At 56.7% G+C, this 24,532-nt stretch overlaps 1 protein-coding gene across 3 annotated transcripts in view; it reads left to right on the top strand.

Annotated features, from left to right (window-relative positions):
• The first annotated feature begins 7,865 nt into the window (after nt 1–7,865).
• Nucleotides 7,866–24,532, top strand: part of GFRA2 (GDNF family receptor alpha 2) — an 81,440-nt gene continuing 64,773 nt past the window's right edge. For 2 of the 3 annotated variants that reach the window (XM_028114411.2, XM_028114409.2), the window contains exons 1-3: nt 7,866–8,070; nt 13,316–13,630; nt 19,341–19,424. In XM_028114411.2, the coding sequence (XP_027970212.1) occupies nt 8,031–8,070; nt 13,316–13,630; nt 19,341–19,424 (439 nt within the window). In that variant the 5' untranslated portion in view covers nt 7,866–8,030. The remainder of the gene's footprint in view (nt 8,071–13,315; nt 13,631–19,340; nt 19,425–24,532) is intronic. The other variant, XM_028114413.2, reaches the window with a different exon arrangement.

The following is a 24,532-nucleotide window of genomic DNA, read 5'->3' as shown; positions in this document are numbered from 1 at the left end:
GGATAAGTCACTTGATGTCTTGACTTCAAGTTTTTTTATCTGAGAAATGCCCACTTCAGAGACAGGGGGAGCACAAGGGAGATGAATTTACAGAAAAAAATCTTAGTAAGCTGTTGAATGCTATGCATTTGTTGGCTCTTTATTCTTGTCCTGCAGGTTTCCTTCAACCCTGAGAGCCTGAAGGCTCATGATGATTGAAATTCTACCGTTAGCACTTCATTCTTTTGGGTTAAACATTGCCCCCCACCCCCTTGGGAGCAGCATCGTTTCAGACTTTCCTACTGGGGAAAGAGAGAGAATAGTAGGAAAACATAGTGCATGGGGGCGGTGGAGGTAAGGAGAGAACATTTTGGAGGATGGGAAAAGAAGTTCCCAGGATGAGAGGTCAGGGTGAGGAAGGTGGGCCATAAAGGTAAATGTGCTCATTGTCTAAACTCTAGGTTGGGTCCAGGGAAGGCATGTCTGCTCAGAGAGGGACATTCTGCTCCCTGTTTTCTGTCCAGAGCCCCTTGTGAGCTGCCTTCTAGCTCCCTGGAGACCTTTAAGTGACAGTCCATCTCAGACCTAGCTCTGGTGCTCCACCCACTTTGCCAGGCTTGGCTAAATAAAGACATAGTCCCTGTGGGGAGCTGCTGGGTCTGAGAGCTCTCCTGGGGGGCACCAGGCAGCAGAAGCCGGCTCCCCACAGCTTAGCAGAAGCAATCACTGCCCGTCTCCCTGGATTCTGCCTCTGACCTTTGGTAACCTGGCAGATTGCCAGTGCCTGAGAGCTGGGGAGGGTGTGCATGTTCAGGAGAGGCTGTGGGGTTGTTCCAGGCAGCTGGGGTCTGCCAAGCACAGTGCTGGCACCAAGACAACTCTGGGGCATGGCCTGGATGGTGCCAACAGGGGCGGGCGGTAAGCTTCGCAGTCAGGGCCGTTGGGGAGGAGGCTTGACAGTGAGCTGGGATATTTTAAGCTGACAGTAGCTCAGAAGGGCCATTTACCAGCTCAGCTCATGCTGCCATTGGGGAGTTTTGAAGGGGGCAGAGGAGAAACGGGGTTTTGCAGTTTTCTCAGGATATCTGTGACTTCAGGTGAAAGAGCAGTTTAGAGAAACAGTCCTTCCTAGACCTGTCCTGGATGAAAGAAAGGCACTGCCAAAAATTATTGGGTGCCTTCTCCCTCTCCTCCAGGATCTCCTAAGTGGGAGAAAGCAGCGGAGAGGCCCAGTACCCTGGCAGGATGCATGCTTGGTTTCTGTGTTAGAAGGGGAAATCTCCCTAGGCCAGAGTGTGGGAGGACCTACTTTTGAGTCCTGGCTCTGCCACTTGCCTACTGCATTGTGACCTTGGCCACATCGTGGGGCGTCTTCAAGCCTGAGTTGGTTCGCTTGGAAGGGAAGCCAATCCTGCCACACCCCCTTCCCAGAGATGCTGTAAGGGCTTCACGATCGATCGGGGAGGAGAAGGCCATGAAACTCTGAGGTGCTATAGCCACATAAGGTGGTTCTGATAGCTCCGGGAGTAATGTCCCATCTGCATTCCTGCATTCCTGCATCCCTGCAGCAGCAGCAGTTTCCTCCCTTTCTAATGGGCTACCCCAGGGCCTGGGGACTCCCTGGCATGGGTGGGGTTGCAGAGAGGTCTCTGATGCCCTGGCGAGAGGCTAAGTAAAGCCAGATTCCCACCTCCTGCGGTGCCTACCTCTAAAGACAATGATGAAGCACAGAGAACATTGACCGAAATCAATTAGAGAAATCAATGCCCCCCAGTGCAGTACGCATTTCTTGCATTCCTGCTAGCCTGGTCCCACCCACCCTGCCCAGCAGCCCTGTTCACTCTAGGAGATCAGATGGTTTAGTTAAATCCCTGCTGGTCTCCATTCCCAGACTAGTTCTCTCCTTCTAGGCTGGGCCTCAGGTGGCCCTGTGGTGAGGGAGTGTTGGTAAGGGTGTTCAGCCTGCCATTATGAGGGAGACAGAGGGCTGGAACAGGGATGGGAAAGCCCGTGGATGAGCTGGGCACTGTGCAGCTTTGCCATGTTGGACAGGATACTTGCTAGGCTCTCTGCTTGAACTCCAAGAATGAGGCGAGACAAGGACCACAGGAAAGAGAAAAAAGAAATTTCAGTTTTTACAATGTCTTCACACTGGTTGCTGGGCAGGGCAGGGAGAAAGGGAGTATTTAAGATGCTAACTGGGACATGAAAAGTTACAGGCTGGAGGGCCATCACTTTGCTTATTTATTTAGGGCGCAAAAGTTACCAGGGAGGAACCCTGGATCCCAATTGCCAGAGTTCGAATCATGATTCTGCCACTTAAAATATGACTTTAGCAGAGTTAAATCACTTTTCTTGTCTCAGTTTTCTCATTTATAAATGGGGCTGTTAATAGTACCTACCCCACAGTTATAAGAATGAAAGAAATAACAGCATGTATGTGTCTTGCCATAATGCTGGTTACTTTATTTTTTCTAATGACAAAGCCCGAGAAGTCAGGGTTGGTCACCCTATTCTGGCTTGACCACTGAGTAGGAGGCAATTTCTCCCCTCCCAGGCCTCTGTGGTCAATCTATCACCAACGGCTTGCAGTTTTATCTTGATACTGCCTCTGACACCTTTTCCTGTCCACACCTACGACCGCCTCCTTCTCCACGACCTCCTATCCCTGCCCACCACTGCTTCCTGTCCACGCCCACCGTCACCTCCCGCCACGCCCACCACCACCTCCTTGTCCACGCCCACCATCACCTCCTGACACACCCACCCCTTCTCCACGCCCACCTCCTCCTATCCCTGCCCACCACTGCTTTCTGTCCACGCCCACCGTCACCTCCCGCCACGCCCACCACCACATTCTTCTCCACGCCCACCATCACCTCCGCCACGCCCACCACCACCTCCTTGTCCACGCCATCACCTCCTGACACACCCACCCCTTCTCCACGCCCACCTCCTCCTATCCCTGCCCACCACTGCTTTCTGTCCACGCCCACCGTCACCTCCCGCCACGCCCACCACCACCTTCTCCACGCCCACCATCACCTCCGCCACGCCCACCACCACCTCCTCGGGTTTTAGGCCCTCCTTACCTTGGGTGAGACTGTTATAATTGCCTCCTAACTGTTCTCCTGTCTCCATCCTTCACAGAGTTGTCAGATCAATCTTCCGAAAATACCATTTTTGTCATGTCACTTGTCTGTTCAGAAACTTTCGGTGGGTTGTAGGGGAGCAAGTCCAAAGCTTTCGCTAGCTTGGTCCTCCACTGTCCATCCCCATGGGACCTTCCAGATCTTCTTCCGTTAGCCCGTGCCGACCTGTGCCCATGGTTGCTCACTCTTGGACTGTTTCTCAAACCGTTCTTACCCCTGTGTTTTTACCTATGCTGCCCCCTTCTCAGAGCTCTCTCCTCTGTTGCAGGCCAATTCTACCCATCCTTCCAGGTCCAGCTGGAATCCTGCCTCCCCAGCAAGTCCTGAAATCCAGTGGTACTCTTCTTTTCTCCTACTTGACCCCAGTGTGCCTTTGGGTTGCTCACTCTTTTCAGGGGTACATGCCCTAATTCTATCTGTAAATGTTTCCCAGACAGGGGCAGTTCTGATGCTGTGCTGGGGACAGAAAAGGGGTCCAATAAGTCTGTGCTGGTTGATTGATTGCAGGAGACTCTGGTGGGCTGCTGTCCCATGGTGGTTTCTGACATGTCTTAGCTGGCACCTTCTTTTTATTCCTGGTTGGTTTTCATCTCCAGGGCAGGGGAACACTCACTCAGCCTTCTTCCCTCCACTGAAGGAAAGGAAGGGATGAGATTCTGCTGGGGGCAGCACAGGTCTGGTCAGCTGAGCTCTGTGGCTAATGTGTGTGTGCACATGCCTGTGTGTGTGTAAGCGTGTGTGTATGTACATGCCTGTGTGTGTGTACTGCATATGTGTGTACTGCAGTGGGGCTGCAACCCCCTCCCCCAGTCCTTCTTCCCTCTCTGCTACTGCTCTTGCACTCCAGAGAATCCACTCCACAAGATGAGTAGGTCTAGAAAGATGAGGCAAAGGGAAGAAACTAAAGGCCTAAGTGTTCTCTTTCCCTCCCCTTTGCACATCATAACTTCTGGATCTTTAATGGTGGAGGGACAGGCAAGGTGGGTGGGTGGGCAGGAGGCTTACCTGCTGGTTAGCTCAGGATGGCTGGGATGGGCCCTTCCAGGTGGTCTGAAGGAATATAGTACTTGAGGGTGTGTGAAAGTGTGTCAGTGAACCCCAGGGGCTTTTGTTCACACCTACTGACTCTCCTTTCTCCCATGACTCCCTCTTGCAAGATCTCCTATCCCTCATACTCTACATAGTAGTCTTTGGATCCCCATAGCCTTTTATCTTCTCTTCTCATTTCCCGCTAAGTTTTATGCCTTGTCATAGGTTCCCAATCCTTTTCCTAGATCCCAGAGGAAAGGGGTGACATTTTATGAACAACTTCCTATGAACCAGACATTTGACTAGCTGCTCTGTGTACAGCGTCTCATATAATTTCTTTGAGGGTTTTTTTTTAATTCCCATTTTATAAAGATTTTATAGATTAAATTGCCCATGGCTAGTATGTGTTCATCTGTATTTCCTCTGCAGATCCTGGCCGAGGGGAGCCTTACACACAGCACATGCTCAGGAAATAATGGTACGGCACTTGGACTGCCACATGTGAGGGCAGCTCAAGTTGAGGCCTGGGGTCGGCAGAGGGTAGGCTGTAGTGGGAGAAGCTTATACAGATAGGGAGGAAAGAGGGCCCAAGGCCAGAGTGCCCCACAGCCACAACAAGCTGAACGTTGATCTGGCTGGTGTGGTCCACTGTCCTTGTGAAGGCCTGGTGACCCCAAGTCCCTAAAAGGCCTCAGCCACTCACCTTTTGCTACCAGATTCTACCCCCCCCCCACAAGAGAAGTCAGTGGAAGCCACTCTTGGGTGTCCATTGCTGCTTTCTCAGCCCCTTTCACCCAAAAGGGGGCCAGGCGAAGCTTCCACATATGTTTCAGAGTTGTCCTTCGAATACCCACTGGGGTTAAAAGACAGTTTAACAAATTTTTGGAGGAGAAAGAGGGATGTGCTAATTTGGGAGCCTGGAATAGAGCCCTTGGAAGAGGGAAAAGCTGCATTGGCTACCAGAGTGTGGGGATGGTGGAGTGTATTTGGGTGACCAGAAGGCCCTGAAGTGGGGCAGCTGAGCGAGTAAGTTCATTTATAGCGGGCTCCCAACCTCTGGCCTCCAGTCCAAGATGCCCCAGCTGTATAATTCCTATCGGCTTGTCATCCTTTCATCTATACTTTTGTGAAGTTGTTCTTTAAGTTCCCGAATTTTGGAAAAGAAGCCGGGAGACCTTGTCAGATATGAAGTCTTTTTCTAGAACTAGAGAGGCCCGGAGCAAAGTCAAGGAGGGCTGCCCAGAGGAGGCTTTCCCCAGCTCCTCTCCCCAAGCTTTCCTAGGGCTGGTCTTGCACTAACTGCCTAGGGCTGCACCTCCCTCGGGCATAATTCAGTGGCGTGGGGGAGGAGATAGGGCTCCGGCCAACGCGCCAGGATCAGCCAGACAAGAGAGGCATTCGGCGGAGACCCGCGCGGGCTGCTTCCAGGGCTGGGGAAGACGAGTTCCCGCCTAAATCCGCAAGATGGAAGTTGCTCCCTCTAGCTTTTCCACTAGCGAAGGCTGCTGGTTTTGTGAGTGACCCCTCCCTTCGCGCCCAGGTCGATTTCTAACATTTACTCTTTTATAGAGTCATGTTCATTTAAAAATGCATGGTAAAAGACACTACCAAATACACCTTAGATCCGGCCCAGATCCGGTTTTGGGTAGCGCGGAAAGTTTACAAGGCACTGGATGTACCCCACCCCAGCACCCGGGGTGCGCGCGGAGCTGAATGCAGGAATGTGTGCACCAAAGCCGAGGGACGCAGGCAGCTCTAACGTTGCTGAGGATGTGTAGGGAGGGAGAGTGAAACTGGGGTGCCTGGCGTGCGTAGGCGTGTGCCCCCGCGTGTCCACGGCCCCGCCGCCTCGCCCCCTCTTGCCGAAACGTGCCAGCAACCTCAGCTCTCTTTCAGCCCTTTCCCAGCCAGACGCTTCCTTTTTGGTGCCTCTGGGCGTTTACTGTAAATTCCGTGACTAAAACACGCCGGTGAGCCCGGCCCATCGACAGATGGATCAATCGCCCCCTTCTCGGCTGGGGGAGGGGGACCCCACCCGGAGCCTCCGAAGCGGGTAGCTGCCTGCTGCCTTGGGAGAGCTCTCCCGCCGCCGAGCTTGGGCCGCCGAGCTTGGCACGGAGCCCTGGGCCCGGTCGGTCTCGGGTGCTCCCGCCGGGGTGGGGTGCGAATCCCCGACCGATCCCTCCGGTGCGGCTCGGGCAGGTCAGCCGGCCTCGGAGGAGGCGGTCGGGGCGCCCGAGCACCGCGGCCTTCCTCCCGTGCCAGGGGAGGAGAGAGGAGTGGGGAAGGGGAGTCTCGAAGGGCTGCAACGCCGGGGCGTGAGGGGGCCGAGGGCGCCAGGGGCGTGTGGGGAAAGTTCTCGAGCTCCGCGTGGAGAGCACACGTGTATGCGTGCTAGGGGCTAGACCCGGGCAGGCAGGCTGCGCGGGGACGCTGGGGGCTGGCGCTGGAGGGGCTCCTTCTTTTCTCCTGCGCCTTCGGGGCGAAGCTCTGCTTGGACTCCCTGGCCCAAGGACGCCTCCGCCCGAGGAGGGTGGAGCCCCTCCCCAGACCCTGGCGGCCCAGCCGGGGATTTTCGGGCGCCCCTCCCCCCATGCCCCCGGGATGGCTGGGGTGTCGTGGACACTCCACGCCCTTCGGCCTCAGCTGAGCCTCCCTAGGCCTCCCGGACCCGTGGGCCGAGGCGGCGGGGGCAGGGGCAGTGGGGATTGAGGGTGCAGCCCGCCCGCGGCGAGGGGTGGGGGGGGGTGCGGTGGCGCGCTGAGAAGGCAGGAGGAGGGTGAGGAGGCTGTGGTGGGTTTGAGCCGTAGCTCGGGGAGCCGGTCAGTTTCTGGCCAAGGCAGCAGGTCAGTCCCGGGAAGGGCGGGCGGCGGAGCAGAGGGAGTCAGCGGCGAAGCACTCCTCTCGTCCAGCGTTCCCCGGCGCCACCGCCACCGCCGTGTCGCCGCCGCCGCTGCAGAGTGTCGCTGCTCCGCCGCGCTCCCGCGCCCCGAGCCGCCAGCCGCCTGGGAGCCTGAGCGCTGAGCCCCGGGCGGAGAAGAGGGGCGCGGGCGCGAGAGCCGCGGAGAGGGAGCCGCGAAGGGGGGAAGGGGGCGGGCGGAGGGAGGAGCAGGGAGAGAGGGAGAAGGGGGAGGGAGAGAGGAGAGCGAGGGAGAGCTGGAGAGAGCGAGAGCAAAGAGCGAGAGCCAGGGAGAGGAGAGGGAGGGAGAGAAGAGAGAAAGACACACGCACGCAGACACACACAGTCACTGGAATTCCATTAGAAAAAAGTGAGACGAAGCAAGGGTTAGCGGCAGAAGATTTTTTTTTTTTTTTTTTAATCTTTTCTTCGTCTGGGTGCGAAAGAAGCGACTCCGGGCTCTCGTCCTCGAAGCTCCCACTGGATTGTTCCTTGACGCTAACACCCGTCGGTGGATTTCTCTCCTATTTTATTCTGACCCCCACCTTCGCTGCTTCCTTCCAGCCCTTCACTCTCAAATCGCCTCTTCCCCACCTCCCCAGTACGTTCCTGGGAAGCGCAGGGGAATTGGACCCGCGGGGACTCGCGCCTTCCCGGACCAGCGGAGGGGAGGACAGAGCGAGGACCAAGCTGTCGGCTTGCAAAGCAGATATACCCTCATTTACGTGTATATTTGATTTTAGTGGGCAAGGGGGGCGTCGAGAGGCAGCCCACCGCCCTCCTGCCCCCCCCCCCCCCCGCCAGAGGCGAGGATCGCCGGACTCAGGATCTTCATCGGGTGGACTAGCTGGGATCTCCGCATTGGATTTGGGGCTGATTATCACTGCTTGGCTATTATTATTGTTGTTGTTATTATTATTTTTTTTTTACCCAAGGGAGAAAGACACAAAAAACTGTGGGATTTATTTAACATGATCTTGGCAAACGTCTTCTGCCTCCTCTTCTTTTTAGGTGAGTACCTGCGGGCGGGTAGGGCAGCTCGTCCGCGGGAGCCTGGGGGGCCGCGCGGGGCCGCGCGTTCGGTCGCCGGCGAGAAGCCGGGAACGCGGGGGGCGAGCGGGGCGCGGGCTGGAGACCGGCGGGGAGAGCGCGCCGTGGAGCGAGCCGGGCCCCCGCGCTGGCGAATCGAGCCGGGCCGGGCGGCGAGGCTGCGGGCGGAGGGACGCGAACAGCCGCTGGCTGGTTACGCGGGGGGCTTGGGAAGGAGACTTGGAACACCCAAACCATCGCCGCACATACGCACGCACACACGCACACTCGCTTACTCACATACAATGCTAGCACTCATTTCTCTCAAAATAATGGGTTCAAATTGCGGCAACTTAAGAAAAAAAGAATACCAACTCTAGATCTGGAAGAGAGGAGGGTGGGAAGAGGCTCTGTGTCGCGGAGAGAAAAATCATGCCAGTTTCATCTTTCTGGTCGGCTCCCGGATCGGCCCGGGCGGACGGCATGGGTTTCTGGATCTCCTGCTTGGACATCGGTGCGGGCAGCTCTGGCCGCCATCCCCTCACCTGCCAATCACCCTTCGGGAAATGCATCCCACTTCCCGCTCCCCGAACCCCTTTCCAGTGGCCCCACTCCCTGGAACACTTTTCAAGTTTCTCCCCACCCTTCTCCCGCCCTCCCGCCCAGACCCGAGCCAGATGCGTGGGCAGGAGTGAAGGGTTGTGAGCAACCGTTCACTACCTATCCCTCACCACCTCTGGCCGCCTGGGAACCCTGTAGCTTGTGGGAAGAGGAGGGAGGGAGGTCAAAGTTTGCTTCCCTGGGTGAAGAGGGAGAGGAGTGATGGGAAAAAAAAAGGGATCTGAACAAAGACCACTGCTTATTCTATAAGCCCCCTCCTCCAACTGCAGGGAGGAGGGGCTGCCTGGTGTCCCTGAACCCTGGGCAGTCTCTTTCCCACCCAGAATTCCCAACCCCTCGCACCCTTTTGTGCTATGTGAAATCTCAGCTGCTTGGGAAATGGGTATAGAGAGGGGATTCTGGGAGGGGAGGGGAGGAAGAAGGTGTTTGCCAGCCGGGTGCTGACCTGGAGTCCCTGGCCAGGCTGCTGCCCCTGGGTAGGTGCTCTGGAGAGGGAGCTGGGTAACGAGTGTGTTGAGGGCTCACACATCTGCTTCGGTGTGGATGCTGTTCCTGCCACCCTGGCCTGCTGTTAGCCTCTGGTGAGCTGGGGTGCCTAGCTGGGTCAGGACTGTACCCTTTCTCTCCTGGAGGAGGGGAGAGGGGAAGGCCTGAGGGGGTAGGTGCCCATCACAGAAAGATGTTTGTGGTCTAGTAAGTGCCCTCCTGGCTTGAATAGGGGATTTGAGTCAATACTGATTAGACCCTTTGTCCACCCCCTGCCTCTACCCTGTCCCAGAAGCTGCGGTCCCCCAGGGTGCCTGGCCCTGCTCTAGGGTGTGGCCTTCACAGGTCCTGCCCCCCTAAACCAGAGGCAGCTGTCTCCAGGGTGGGAGGGGCTGCAGGAGGAAGCGGCAAAGGTACTCTGGGCCCACTGTGAGTTTGCAGCCCTTCCTGGCAACCCACTGCAAGTGGACTCTCATTCTGGAGGGGCTGTTATAAAACCTGACCTTTTCTCCCACTGCTCGTTTGAAAACCCAGCTTTCTGGGGCCAAGAAGAAAAGAAAATTGTATTTCAGGAGAAGCCGCCAGATTGCCCGCTGCTGAGCTGTGTATGGCTATACCCCAGAGGTGCCTTCTGATGTCCTGGGGTGGAGAAGAGCGTTATGGGCCCCTTAGTCCTGTCTAGGCCCAGGACCCCATGTTGCAGGCAGGCTTTTTTTCAGCTGGGAGGGCTGTGGAGTTGACTTCGTTCTCATGATATAGGGGTATGTGTGTGTATGTGTGTGTCAGAGATGCGCCCGGAGTCTGAGACCCTGGGGTCAGTGGTGACAGGAAGAGTAAGAGCAGGGGATCAGCAGTCCTTTTGGTCAGAGCCCTTCAGCTCCCCTCCCTTGAGATGTCCCTTTCCAGAGCTGGGGGGAGGGGTTAACTGAGTGACCACTAGATATTAGAAGACTCTGGGTGAGGCCAGCCGAGGAGGAAGGGATAGGCTGGTATTAAGGAAACTTCAGCCTCAGGGCCACTTTCCTTGGCAAGGAGCCCACAGTTGGGAGTTGGTTGGAAATTACACTTGCGGGGAGAGGGTTTTGTGGAGCTTGAGACTGGGTAGGCAGGTTCAGTGTGTGTGTGGGGGGGCACGGTGAAGTGTGGTGCCAGGAACATGGGTCTTCAGTGTGCCCCCCAAGGTTCCGAGTGAGGCCTGGAGGTAGAGAGGCCTTTCTGGCCCAGTCATCCTGACCTCCAGGGTTGACATACCCAGGGAGAGAATGAGATGGGGAAAGTCACTTGGGGGCATGGCTGGTCAGAGGGCCCACTTCCCTCTGGTATCCTAGTGTGCATTCTAGCTCTTGTGGGGCTGTTCAGTGCGGGAGGGTGTTTGCAGCTCCATGTAGTCTCTCAGTCCCCCTTGTCTCTAGAAGCTGTTCCACATGTCTTTTCTTAATGGATCTGAGTTTTCTCCTGATTTAGAATTTGGAAGCAGCAGGATACCTTCTGACCTTTACTCTTTTAGAATTCTTGGCCCAAGGCTCCCAGTTGCTATTTCTTTCTCTGTCTGGGCTTGATTGGTTCTGGGGGTCATGACGCCAACTAGAAGAACCAAGGATGGGTGCAGCCAGGGAGTTTGGGGAGAGGATGCATTGGCTCTCTGCAGAGCATCTTCCTGCCCTGGTCACGTGTACCAGCTGGCAGCATGGGGGAAGCCCTTGCTTTTGGCACAGGAGCCCAGCATTTGTGAGGATTGTCCTGTGGGGCTCTAGGGCCCACCTGTAAGGCAGGCAGGGTAAGTGTCCTTCTTGCCCCAATCCCCTAGGCCAGTGTCTTGACCTTTAAGCGTGCCCAGGATGATCCCTTCTCAGGCTGTCTCAGACAGTGCAGCCTCAGGCACAGTCAAGGTGAGAAGGGAGAAGGCTGCTGGGACACTGCGGGGAAGTCCGTGGAAGTCCCAAGGCTGGGTCATTCTTGAGACTCTAGCATGCAGGCTGGCCGCTGGCTAGGTAGGGGTAGCAGGTGCAAGTGAGGCTGGGTAAGCTCAGCTGCTCCTGGGTGGCCCACATGCACTGAGTCCTGCTCGGGGACCTAGGAATTTGCTGAAGCCAGGAAATAAAGCTGCTGCCTCGGCTTGGGCGGAGAACACCTCTCCAGCCGGTGCCTGGGCAGATGCCCCGCTGTTAGTGCTCACACCCCATGCTGGCTTCTTCTCTTGTCTTGTCTCAGCTTGGCCACAGCCTTCAACTCTTCCTGTCCTGAGGCAGAGGTATGGTCAACGGGAGAAGGAATATCTTTTTCTCTGGCCCTTATGGCCTTCTCCATTGCAGGCCTGCCCCTTGCTCTTCTACTTCCTCTCCTTGTGGCTAGGTCTCCTCCCGACAGTGGTGGAGTCCTTTCCCTCCGCAGCTGTCCGGAGTGGCAGGCTCGTGGTGCAGTGCTCTGCCTCTAGGTGTCGCTGTCTCCCTACGGTAGCTCCCCCCCTGAGCAGGGCCTCCTGGGGGAAGGAGTGAGAAGTGGCCATTCTGGGTAGGGATTGGGGCGGGGGCGGGGAAGGGCGGATTCTACGGGATTCTGAGGAGGGGACTTCTGGCCAGTATGCTTTGGGCTGGATGGAATGGAGGAAGCCTCCCAGGTCACTCCTGGGTCTTGGAAAAGGCAGTCTCGGCTCTGGCGTATGGAGGGGCTTTTTCCGGGGCAGGATCTGGAGTGGACAGGAAGACTGGGGTGATGTCTGTGTCTAGAGGAAACCATTTTGGGAGCTTGATTTTGACAGGACCAAGTGGGCTCCTCCCTGCCCTTCCCTTCTGAATCTTTTCCCCGGAACCCCTTCCTTCAGAGGATGGTGGGTTTAGGTGCTCTGAGGGTGATGGGTAGGAAGGGTGGTTGAATCCTGCCTGTTCACCTTTGGAAAGGCAAGGCTCCATGTGCAAGACCAGAGTCCAGGGAGGGAAGCTCTTTCCCTTTTGCAGTTGGCTTATTATTCGGCTTTTGGAAAGAAGAAAAAAAAAAAGGAGAGACCAAGGGGGAGAGGGTTTCAGAGAAGGGTGGAGAGGAGAGGGAAGAGAGAAGTAGGAAGTGCTAGAGAGGGAGAGAGAGATTGGGGCACAAGGCTATTCAAAGAGCAAAGGTGATGAAGAAATAGACCTTAGAAGGAAGTCAGAGAGAGAAGTGTGTGTGAGAGAGAATTGAGAAAGCCACACACACACACACACAAGGAAGAAAGCTAGGGGCTTGTCAGGCTTGCCTGCAGCACTTTCTTTCTGCAGGGCTGGGGTACAACTTGGCCACAGAAGGCATGTTTTCAGGTGTCCAGCCAGGGTGCACTTGGACTGGAAGGTGTGGAGGGCTGGGCTGGAAAGGCGTGGCCGCCCCCTTCTGGGCATGCCTCAGGCCACAGGTCAGGCTTGTCTCTTGGGGTCTTCTCTTAGAGTCTGGGAACTCAGAATGGACAGTCCAGGAGTCTGAGGGGCCCTTTCAGCCCATGTGTGACCTTGAGTTGTCCTCTCCCTTCTTTAGGTCTCAGTTTCCCCAGGGTAAAGTGGTGGGGGTCGGGGGAGCTGGATGCTGTGGTCTCTGAGGTCCTAACAGACTAGGAGAGTAAAATTATTTCCTGCTGCTTTCCCAGTTTAACCCAGCCTGTTGGCTGGACCTCTGGTGGAACTGAGGTGGCTGGAGGTTTGGGCAGCAGGAAAGTGAGAGTCCTCCTCTGCACACTCGGGCAGGCCCTGCAGCCCCCAGCTCTCTGCTGAGGCTGTGGCATCCTTCTCTGGCCTCCTGGGGTTTTCCACTGTCTGTGGTCTTGCTGGAGGGTCTTCAGGCTTTCCTCTGCTCCGCTCCTGGGCCAAGGGCTGAGGGGTGACCAAGTGGAATTGGCAGAGAATCTGGTAGAGCCGGGGCACAATGACAGCTCGAGGTCTCCTTTGGGCTTGAGGAGGGATGTTGGTGTCTTGGGAACCTTTGGGCTCTTCCTCTGACCCGCTGTGTGGTGGGGAAGGCAGCATGGAGTCGGCCTTGGTGTGCTTTGGAGTAAGATGGGTGTGAAATTCCCCGAAGGGCCCAAGCCCCCAGGCCTGCATCTTGGGTCGGAGGTCGTGGCGGCCCTCATTCATGCTTGTCTTCCCTCCCCACCACCCAGACGAGACCCTCCGCTCTTTGGCCAGCCCTTCCTCCCTGCAGGGCCCCGAGCTCCACGGCTGGCGCCCCCCAGTGGACTGTGTCCGGGCCAATGAGCTGTGCGCCGCGGAATCCAACTGCAGCTCCCGCTACCGCACGCTGCGGCAGTGCCTGGCGGGCCGGGACCGCAACACCATGCTGGCCAACAAGGAGTGCCAGGCGGCCCTGGAGGTCTTGCAGGAGAGCCCGCTGTACGACTGTCGCTGCAAGCGGGGCATGAAGAAGGAGCTGCAGTGCTTGCAGATCTACTGGAGCATCCACCTGGGGCTGACTGAGGGTAAGCCCGTCGGGGTGGGGGTGGGGGGAAGAGTTGGTGGGGGGCTGGGGGGTGGGGGGTGGGGAGCTGTGGGTGGGGGCCTAGGTTCAAGGGAAGACTCGGTAGTGGAGGGAACCGGCCAGCTCTCTATCGCTCCCTGCCAGGGGAGCCTGGAACATAGAGGAAGTAGCTGGCTGACCTAGGAGGGCAGCTGTTAGAGGCGGCCAGGAGAGGTGAAGGAGGGGGCAGAATGTCAGCTGGGGAGGAGAGGGGGCCGGCTGGTGGGAGAAGGAGAACAAGGCTGGAGAAAGGAGGGGGGTAGGGGTCAGGGAGAGGATGGATGGACGGACGGACGGACGGAGGGATGGACTTGTGCAAGTGGTAACAGAGAAGGGGAGGCAGGAGTACCCAGGCAGATGGGGGGGGGTCGCTGCAGGCAGAGCTGTGCCTCCAAGCAAACCAGCCCCTGCCACTGCCCGAAGGCCTGGGCTCTGAGCTGAGGGCAGTCCCGTTTTTGCTCTTCCTGCGGCCAGGAGGCTTGCTCTTCAGGGGCCTTCCTGACCCCAGGGCTGGCCTAGGCCCTTTCCATAAGGCTTGGAGCAGTGTGTGGGCAGCAGGCCCCTCCACTTGCCAAGGTGGAACCTGCCACCGCCCCCTCCCCTAACAGCCCGTTCCCCAGTGTCATCCCCCTCCAGACCACAGTGTAGAGGATTTGCGTATAGTGCAGGAGGATTGGCCACCTTGGTCAGACAGTCATTTATTGATTCAACAACTGTTTATTGAGAGGTTATCATCTGCTGGGCATTATGGGAACACTTGAGAACAAGCGGGGGGGAGCCTCTGCCTTCATGGAGCCCATAGTTGGGGGGGTGCAGAGAAGTGAGGGGCTTTCCGTCACTTTGTGGCCTGAATGCTGTCAGAACGCACTGGTGCTGTGGGAGCCCCATGGCAGGTTCTTACAGTCTCAAGAGCCTTCCTGGAAGAGGCAGCCTCTGAGCCGAGACTAAGAGTGAGCTGCAGTTATGCCGGAGGGATATGGGCAGAGTGTGGGAGGTGGAGGGGGAGCTTTGGCAAAGGCCCCCAGGAGGGAGTTGAACTCACTTGCAGACCAACAAGTAACTCAGTGTAGTCAGGTGGGGAGCTGGAAGTGGGGATGGGGGGAGGAGAGGGGAGGGGTGCGGGACCTGCTGGGCCTCAGGGAGCCCCGCAAGGGGCGGCCACGCGATCTCAGCTTCAGGACAGTGTTCATGTGGTTCCAGCAGAGGAGGTTGTTCCTGTGATCCAGGCCAGGGGTTGTGGTGGCTGGCTGAGGACAGTGGCAGGATTGAGGGAGGGTCCAGGGAAGCAGAACCAACAGGTCTTGGTGAAGGGAGAGGAATCAAGGAGGGCAGTTTTCTGTTTTGGGCAACTGGGTGGGTGATGGGGCCGTTTGCAAGAGGCAGAGAAGGTTTCGTTGGGGGGAGGGCAGGGAGATGATGCCTTAATTTTGGGGCCTGTGGCTCTGGTTGGAGCCCAGGTGGGGAAGCGGCTTTGTACATGGAGATTTAGGAACTGCCAGTCAGCCAAGGCCAAGGGTGTGGGCACACTGAGGGGAGGGCGGGGACAGAGCCCCCGGGGCCACCACCGACATTTACAGATGGGTGGGGGAGGCAGGGGCACCTGCAAGGGTGCAGGAGAGAGGTGGGAGGGACAGCAGGGGACCGGGGAAGGAAGGAGGGCCAGCAGTCTCCGGTACTTGGGGTCCAGCAGGAGAGGGCTGGCAGCGTGGCCCTGTGCCCTTAGGGTGAGCTCCACAGGTGGCTGCTGGGAGCAGAAGCCTGGTTAGGGGGTGAGTGGCAGCTGGGAAAGGTGACTGTGGACAACTTCTAGAAGTTTGGTGTGAGGAAGAGAGGACAAAGGGTGACTTTTTTTTTAAGATGTGAGAGGGCGGAGCAGCTTGAAACGGAAGGTAGGCCAGTAGTGGTGGAGTGTTGAGGTGAAGAGAGGGGTATGCTGTGGAACAGCGTCCGTGGTTAGCCTGAGATGGAGAAGCAGCATGGCCTCAGGGTGCTGGAGGGTAGGGGAAATGGGGACCGGGTGTGGGGGCCGGAGAAGGAGGGATTTCTGACCAGGCGCCGAGATGGTTCCAATACACCCTGAACGTGGGAGTAAAGAGGGCAGGTCATTATGAACAGTGTCACCACCGTGAATAGCAAAGTAATTTTTCTGACTCAGTCTCCCGTTCCCAGCAACCTCGAGTCCTGGAGCTAGAGGTGAGCAGAGAGAGGGAAACAGTGCCACAAAGTGCATGTCCTTTATTCCCTGCGAGGTGAGGGAGGATGCCTCTCTACTGCCTGAAAACTGAGGTCCCTGAGCCCACGGCTGCATTCTTTAGTTTCTTGTTTTCTTTCCTGAGGTCTTCAGTTTCAACCCAGGGGAAGTGGGGCGGTACCTTGTTGTGGGCTTGCTGAGGGCTGCAGGCTTCCCAGGGGAGGGGTCAGGACTGCCAGCTGGAAGAGCCGGTGGGTCGCCCGAGAGCCTGGCCACCGGAGTGGCTCCCTCTGGCATTACCGTGCCAGAGGGCTGAGGTCCTTGCTGGTGGGAGCCAGGCAGTGGGGCGTTTGGATGAAGATGGCGTGTGTCACGGGCTTTATGCTGCGTCCTGCCCTTTGCTCTTCAAGGCCCTCTCAACCCAGCAATGCCGGACGGGAGAGGCGTGAGCTGGCTTGCCGGTTCTCTTACTCAGCGACCATCTTTGAAGCCTCTGTGTGCTTCGGGGTGGGGGTGGGGAAGCGCTGATTCAGCCGTGGTCCCCTGTGCTGGGCTGCATGTGGCTAGGAGAACCCTCCCCTGGGCCAATCCTACAAAAGTAGACCCCCTGCTTTCTCCTTCCTCAGAATGCACCCCGCCCCCATTCCTGGCTCTTGGGAGCCCGAGGTGGTTTCTGCCTAGAGCTGGCCAGGGGAAGCTGAGAGGCCATTTAACAGTAGGTAATGTTCCTGGGAGTGACAGGATCCACCTGAGAGTTAATTATTCACCGTGTGGGATGAGTGGTCTCCCTGGGGGAGGCTGCAAGCACTTCCTCCCTATTCCTTAATAACACTGAATAACCTGGCTTGGGCCTGGGGCGGGGTGGGGGATTGTGGAGAGGAGAGATCTGTACTGGTTTGGACTTTGATTGTGGCTTCTCCTTGGCCCTTGCTGGCGGGTGTGATTGCTCTGGAGGCTGGGCCCCACCTTCTCCCTCCACCTGAGGCTGAGCTATGCATAGTCTGAGGACCTCAGCTGCGGACAGAGCTGGTGGTGGCAGGGATGTGGCCTCTGCTGAGCTCCTAGATGGTCCCAATTGCAAAGGACCTAGAGATCGTTCTGTCCCACGCCCACTCTGGTGGGGAAGCTGAGGGTGCAGGGAGGAGGGTTGGTGGGACCAGGGCCGCCGACTCCTTATCCAGACCTCTTTCCAACTGCCCTGGGGAGAACCTGTGGCCTGGGGCTCAACTGTCCCTTCTGTCACCCACCGCCATTATTTACATGGTGGTGCTGTCCCTGATGGCTCCACGGGGCACTTGAGACCAGACTTCTTGCCTTCTCCAGAGGTGGCCCTGAAGTTCAGGGTCATTCTGGTCCTTCACATGTGAAGAGCAAAGGCCTCTTGCACAGGTCATGGCCTGGGAATCTGACACCTTAGGTTTGGGTCAGTCTGGTGGCCGGGATGCCCAAGGGGCCAGGTCTCCGATTTCCTGCTGGTGAATTCTGCCGCAGGAGCGTGCAGCATGAGTTGACTTAAATAGGATGGGCCTTTCCCAGCCAGTCCTGCCAAGAGGCTGTTTTCCCCCCCAGACACTAACCCCCAACCCTGCAGTCGATCATACTAGCTGATCCGTACCCAGGTGCCTAGCTTTGCCAGGTGCAGGAGGGAAGGACAGGCCTGGGGCTGGGGAAGCAGTCCTGCTGGCCTAAGACTGACCCTGTGAAAAGTCCAACAGCAGCAGTACTTGCTTAAGAACAGTTTGGTTCAGCAACACTTAATTTTGGAGACTGTATTCATCATGGCTAAGTACTTGGATTCTGGAGCCAGCTGCCTGGGTTTGAAACCTGGCTCTGCCACTTACCAGCTGTGTGACCTTGGGTCAGTTACTTAACATCTCAGACCAGTTCTTTAGCAATAAAACAGGAAGAGGAATAGTGCCTATCTCTTAGAGAAATTAAGAGGATGAAGTGAGTTCGTACACCTAAAGCGTTTTCAGTGGTGCCCGTGCAGAGAGGGCTCAGTGTAACATCATTTTTCCTACAAAAACTCTTCCTAAGCTCTTGTATTATTTGGCCCCAACCAATAGCAGTGGCTGGTAACCCCACCGCTGGGAGTTTTTCTGGTGCCTGTGGGTAGAGAGGAGGACACTGAGATTGTACAGGCCTGGTCAGTCCCGGGGGCAGGTGGGATCGGAGACTGGCCTGAAAGGATCAATACCGTTTGGATGTCGGTCAGCAGATAGTGCTTAGGGCCCGTTGTGTGTAGTGCGTTCTGTGTACTGTGTGTTGCAGGGCGTGAAGGGTGCTTGCTCCTGTGAGGTGAAGTAAAGGGTGGGGGCCAGTTCTCCAGGGGGAGAATGAACATCTGGGGGTCTGTACCATTTTTGGGGGGTCTGCTACCTATTAGCAGACAGATGCCTTGCTCTGTGAACCAGCAGAGGGCCGGATACGCCTTGAGTGCTGGCCTCCGGGGGACCTCACCCCTTACGGGCAGATTGCAGGTCCCCTCTTCTGGATGGCTGGCCCCGTCCTGCAGGTGGCCCTGTGGATGCCACCGCACATGTGCTCTTCTTCAGGTGCTGGACCCCGGGGGAATGGGAAATCAATGTGTGAGACTGTGGGTCATCACCTATCTCCCCCGCCCCTTCAGCACACACACAGTCTGAGTGATTATCCATTGATTTCTCCTCACAGTAATGTCTCAAGAGGATATTTCCTGTCCTGCCGAGGTGTTGGTGGAGGGGGCGGGAGTCCCAATGAGGAGGTGGTGGGTCTCCAGGGCATCCCTGTGCCATTTATCTCCCGTCACTCGCTTGCTTTTCCATTCACCAGCCCTCTGATGCACCCCAGAGCCCTGAGGACGGGTCTGAGAAGCCAGCAGGTGGTGGGGAGGCCAGGGAGGGAGTGCAGAGGTGGGGAGTTGGTCAGACAAGATGGGGGTCATGCCTCCACTCAGCAGACCTTCAGCCCCTCCAGGCGGACCCTTCTGGTGACATGACAGGAAACAAAGAGGAAGTTCTGTGCCCTTAGGTGGCCTGGGCAGAGCGAACCTGTAGTGATGGGGGAGAATGTCAGCGTGAGGGCCAAGGGACCAGAGTCTAGTCTAGCTCTGCCACAAGGGGCTGTGTGATCTCAGTCAGGTGTCTTTACCTCTCTGGGCCACCTCAGAGTCCTCTCTTGTGAAATGAGGAACTTGTACTGAACAACCTTGGAGGGCCTTTGGCTTCAGATCCTTTGATTTATGTCTGGCCTTCTGCAGGCTGTCCACCTCCCCAGTGCTTTCTTTCCGGAAGCATTTGGAAGTCCTTAGAAGAGGGCTGGGCATGCAGGGAGGTCAGCAGAGGGAAGCGTGAGCAGTACTGACCTGCTGTGGGAGACTTCTACTCTAGTTGGAGAGAAAGAACTCACCCGTATGAAATGTTCAGCATCTCATGCATCACTTGCTCTTGTCTAGCACCGTGGGAGGGGTGAAGCTGGGCCTGACGCCGGTTCTCTCTTCCAGGTGAGGAGTTTTATGAAGCCTCACCCTATGAGCCGGTGACCTCCCGCCTCTCGGACATCTTCAGGCTTGCTTCAATCTTCTCAGGTAAGTGGGCTCGTGCTAGGGCCTCCCCAGTCCTCCTAGGCACCCTGGCCTTCAGTCGGTTCTGCCTTCCACCAGCAAGCCCCTTTGTGTTTCTGAGCTTGGGGTCCTCATCTGTGAAAGAAGAAACCATAACACCCACCCCTGAGGTTGTGTGTGGAGTGGAGCATTTATGGGACTTGCCTAGAATGCACCTTCCATGCAGTAGGTCTTGAATTGGAAACCTGGTGTCACGCTCCTAGTTTGTCACGTGTCTTGCTCTGCGGGGTCCTTCTTTCCAGTTCCTAACTCTTGCACTTTGGAATTCTACTTTGGTCGAGTTGTTCACCTTTCCTGTGCCTCAGTTTCCTCAGTTGCACAGTGGAAGAGTACCTACCTTGGGTTGTTGGGAGGTCTGAATGAGCCAGTGGTTGTGAAGGGCTCAGTGAGCTGCTGGGCAGCGCAGCCCAGGGCCCGACCAGGAATGGTTAGCTGTGGCTCTTGGCAGTAATATCACCCCTCTCAGCTCCACTCTGGGACTCCCCTTCCCCTGGGGGCTCTTCTTTTTGAGCGCCGCTGAGAGGCCTCTTGGTCCCTGCCACTCCTGCCCCGGCCTGCCCCAGCCACTCCTGCCCCGGCCACTCCTGCCCCGGCCTGCCCCGGCCACTCCTGCCCCAGCCTGCCCCGGCCACTCCTGCCCCGGCCTGCCCCGGCCACTCCTGCCCCGGCCACTCCTGCCCCGGCCACTCCTGCCCCGGCCACTCCTGCCCCGGCCTGCCCCGGCCACTCCTGCCCCAGCCTGCCCCGGCCACTCCTGTCCCAGCCTGCCCCGGCCTGCCCCGGCCACTCCTGCCCCAGCCTGCCCCGGCCACTCCTGCCCTGGCCACTCCTGCCCCGGCCTGCCCCGGCCACTCCTGCCCCGGCCACTCCTGCCCTGGCCACTCCTGCCCCGGCCTGCCCCGGCCACTCCTGCCCTGGCCTGCCCCGGCCTGCCCCGGCCTGCCCCAGCCTGCCCCGGGAAGTTTGAGGGCTGTGTGGAGCTCTAGCTTTGTTTGTCACGGTCCCTGTGCAGGAGTCCGAGGACTTTGTTGGTTCCTTCTTCTTGGCCTGTTCCCTCTGGCATCTGGGAGACCTGTGGGCCCAGGGCAGCCGCCCCTGCTCGGGCACTGGGAGGGCCTTCCTGTCTTGGGAACCGCTCTGTAGGGGCTGGGGACGAGCTCCTCCTGAAGCCACCACTGGTGCTCAGTGGTGGCCAGGGGGGCCTGTTACGGTACAGGGCCCCGGACCTTAGGTTTCTAGGAAGTTTTGTGGCAGTATGTGAAGCCTTCTGAAGTTTCTTTTGCTCTTAAACCATGGGTTCTCAATAGCAGCACTGTTGGGGTTTTGACCTGGATAATTCTGTCCCGTGGGCAGAGCTGTCCCATGCATTGTTGGATGTTTAGCAACGTCCCCGGCCTCTACCCATTGGATGCCAGTAGCAACGCACTGAGTTGTGACAACCCAAAATGTCTCCAGACATTGCCAAATGTCTCTTGGGGGCACGACTGATACCAGTTGAGAAGCAGCACTCGAAAACTGTGAAATGAACGACTCTCCAGTGAGACCCTAAACCCCTTCAAATGAAGAATTTTCTAGGAGACTGTTTCTCAAACTTTCTTTTTCCGTTATTGCCCCCTGCTAAGGAGAAAAGTCAATTCTCTGTAGAGAAATACTGTTGTAGTCTCTTTGGGCTGCCATCACAAAATACCATGTTGGGGAGCTTCAACAACAGAAATGTATTATCTCATAAAGGCTGGAAGTTGAAGATCAAAGTCTGGCCGGGCTGGGTGTCTGGTGAGCGCTCTTTTCCTCACTTGCAGATGGCCACCTTCTCACTGTGTGGGAAGGGAGGGGTGGTGAGGAGGGAGGGAGGGAGGGGGAGAGAGAGCGAGAGAGCTTTTTTTTTTTTTATAATATAAGGACACCATTTCTCTTGGTTTTGGCCCTACCTTATCACCTTTATGACTTCACTTAACCTAATTACCTCCTAAAGCTCTGTCTGGAAATACAGTCACATTGGAGATTAAGACTTCAGCATGTGAATTTGGTGGGCGCAATATAGTCCATAGCAAATACCAAGGAACACCTACTTTTCTTTTTTTGCCTACCCAAGAGCCAATTTTTGAGACTGTATCTAAGGAATTGATACAGGAGGATATATATGTTCCTGATGGGAGAAATCTTGGAACCCCATGAGAAAGGAGGCATTGGCCAAAGGGTGACCAACTAGATTTGCCCTTGGGCCCTGGTGATGGTTGGGGTTGGTGGTGAATGAAATGGAGACTTCAGAGATGATCCTGATTGGTTTTGGATAAAACTTCACCTTGGGCCACTCCTTTGGAGACAGCCTCGGGGCTCAGATGCAGGTTGAGAATATTCTCAGCATGGGATGCTATAGTGGGGATGCCGTGCAGCCCCGATGTACCCAGTTCTCACCCTGCCAGCTGAGTACTGCTGGAGGGGTGGAAGCCTTTGGGTTTACCTGCAGCAAAGACATAGATTAGCCTTGCTCCTTGAGGGGTGAAGGTCAGAGGTCTGCTTCTCGGACTCCCACTAAACATCTTTCTAGCAGAAAATCTTTATGTGATGGACTTGATACTCCGTGAGATAAGGATATTTTTTTTTTTAAGATTTTATTTATTTATTTGAGAGAGAGAATGAGATAGAGAGAGAGCATGAGAGGGGAGAGGGTCAGAGGGAGAAGCAGACTCCCCGCTGAGCAGGGAGCCCGATGCGGGACTCGATCCCGGGACTCCAGGATCATGACCTGAGCCGAAGGCAGTCGCTTAACCAACTGAGCCACCCAGGCGCCCCGTGAGATAAGGATATTGACAAGTGAGGAAGTTATTGGGTCTCAACTCACTGAATCACCTTCTTTTACCCGCTGCCCAGATGGAAATGGCCCCCACATGACCCTGGATGGCCCCCACATGACCCTGGATCCCTGGGCTCGGGGGACCACTCCCTACAGAGAGGGCATAACTTCAGGGTCTGTGACAGCCCCCCTCATCACTCCAATTGACCCCACTCCACCCAGAGTAGCCCCAGAGTTGGTGCATGGGTGGCCCCATCTGGGAAGCTTGGGCACAGCTGGGTGGAGGGCCTTGGCCAGGCCAGCAGGAAACCAAGCAGGCCAGGGTGGGGCGCAGATCAGGAACAAGTCTGGATGTGGAGCTGGGAGGCCCGAGCGAGTGCCAGTGCATTCCCTGCCACAAATCACCTGAGGGGCTTGGGCAGGTCACTTCCCTGCTCCAGACCTTATGTTTCTTTTCTGAAGAAGGAAGACATAAGCTTAGAGCGGAGCTCCCTGATTTTTCCCCACCAAGGCACACAGACAGTGGCAATATTGGGTGGCATACTAGGGTGCGCAGAGCATCTTGGTGCTTGGGGGAACATGGGCCTCTGTGTGGGGTCAGTCTCTGGGCACATATGTCCCCTATCTGTGGCTTGCTGTCTGAGAAGGCTTGGCCTGCGGGACCCAACGTCTCCACCAATGCTTTGGGATGATGAGGCTGCCACCTTGTAGAACTGGATGGAGCCCCTCTGCACATGCACACACCCAGAGTTGGCTGTGAATTGCTTCCTCCATCATCTCTGTGTGGAAAGGCAGGGGGTGGGGAGCATGGGGTCTCTGTGGCCCTCCTCTAGGCTGCACTATGCCCAATCAGGGCCCTAGGGACTTGGAAGAGGATGTTCTTGTAGCTTTGGGGTTCGGGTGCTACTATCTCCTTCACATCTACTGTCTAAGAATTTGGGCCCCTGTTGGGGCCTCATAGAACATGTGTTCTTCTTTATCTCTGGCCTTCTCTCTCTGTTGGGGTTCTCAGAAAGTCCCACTGGGAATCTGTTGGCAATAAAAGCTGCCAGGATTCCTCTAGCACTCTCTGATGCCAGAGGCCCTGGGGGAAGGACCAGCCTCCCTTCCTCTCTGCCTAGTTCAGAGACAGGCCCTAGGGTCAGTGACTGGGGCTGGGATTACTGGTGTCCCGTTAGCCCTGAGTCCAAGGCTGGGAGGAGAGCAGCCTGGCTCTGCCCTGAACCATGGCAGCAGTGATGTTGGAGGCGTCCAGGTGGGAAGGGAGAGTTCATGGGGAAGTGAGGTTTTTCCTGTTTCTAGCCATTCAACTGCCCTTGCAAGCACGAGGCGGAGTGGTTAGGGAGGCAGCCTAGTGCACAAGAAGAGTGTGGGCCTTAAGGCAGACAGTCTAGGGTTTGAATCCCGACCTGGCCACTTAGGGGAGTGTGATCTTGGGCCTCACTGGGCCTTCTTGAGCTGTAGTGCCCATGCTTGTGTGGTGGGAATGTGATACCTACTGTCGAGGTTGCTACAGAAGAGTTACTGAGAACGGATGTAGGCAGAGTAACAGTCATCTTCCCTGTGCCGAGGATGCTCAGTAGGGGACAGGGGTTTGGGGGAGCTGAAGTTGGGAGCCCCTCCGTCCCCAGGTGTTCGTGACCCTGTGAATACTGCACCCCAGCTGGTCGCACATGGGGAGGCAGGAGAGGATGGAACAGGTGAGGAGAAGAAGGTCTTCTTAGGGAAGGGAGAGACTGTTCAGGCGGAGAGAGGTTGTGGAAGTGTTCCATGCTCGGGTCATGTGGAGGGAGGCCATCAATGCAAGGGTGGAGGGTCTGGGAGGCCCAGGCAATGGTTTCCCTCGTAGCCTCAGGGCCGTGCCTGGGGGATAGGGAGAAACAATGGCAGATGGCCTCCGCTGGGCTTTGCATTCTTGGTGAGGGGTGGGAGCCTCCAGGGCCTCTGCATCCCACGAGGGCCTTACCAGATGCATGGGCACGGAGCACGTTTATGCAAACGTCTTTTCTGTAGCTGGAAGGGAACTTAGAGATCACCTAGGCCCACCCCTTCTCCCAAGGGGCTGATAGAAACGCCTACTCTCTAGAGTTTTGCTGGGACTAAATGAGATATTGCAGGTAAATGCTTGACTCAGTGCTGGGGCATGTTGCACTAGGATATGCAGCTATTTAAAGCTTATGGAGTTTCTCTAAGGGCAGATGGCCTGGAAGCTTGCATCTGGGAAGTGGTTGCAAGCCCTTTGGTGACATGAGACTGCCTCCCACCCATGATAGTGCTT

Source organism: Eumetopias jubatus, unplaced genomic scaffold (assembly GCF_037043125.1).
Source record: "Eumetopias jubatus isolate StellerSeaLion01/CBP00866 unplaced genomic scaffold, mEumJub1_p1.0 scaffold_2, whole genome shotgun sequence".
NCBI classification, from domain to species: Eukaryota; Metazoa; Chordata; class Mammalia; order Carnivora; family Otariidae; genus Eumetopias; species Eumetopias jubatus.
The sequence above is the reverse complement of the archived record's forward strand: the minus strand, read 5'-3'. Positions and strand labels throughout refer to the sequence as shown.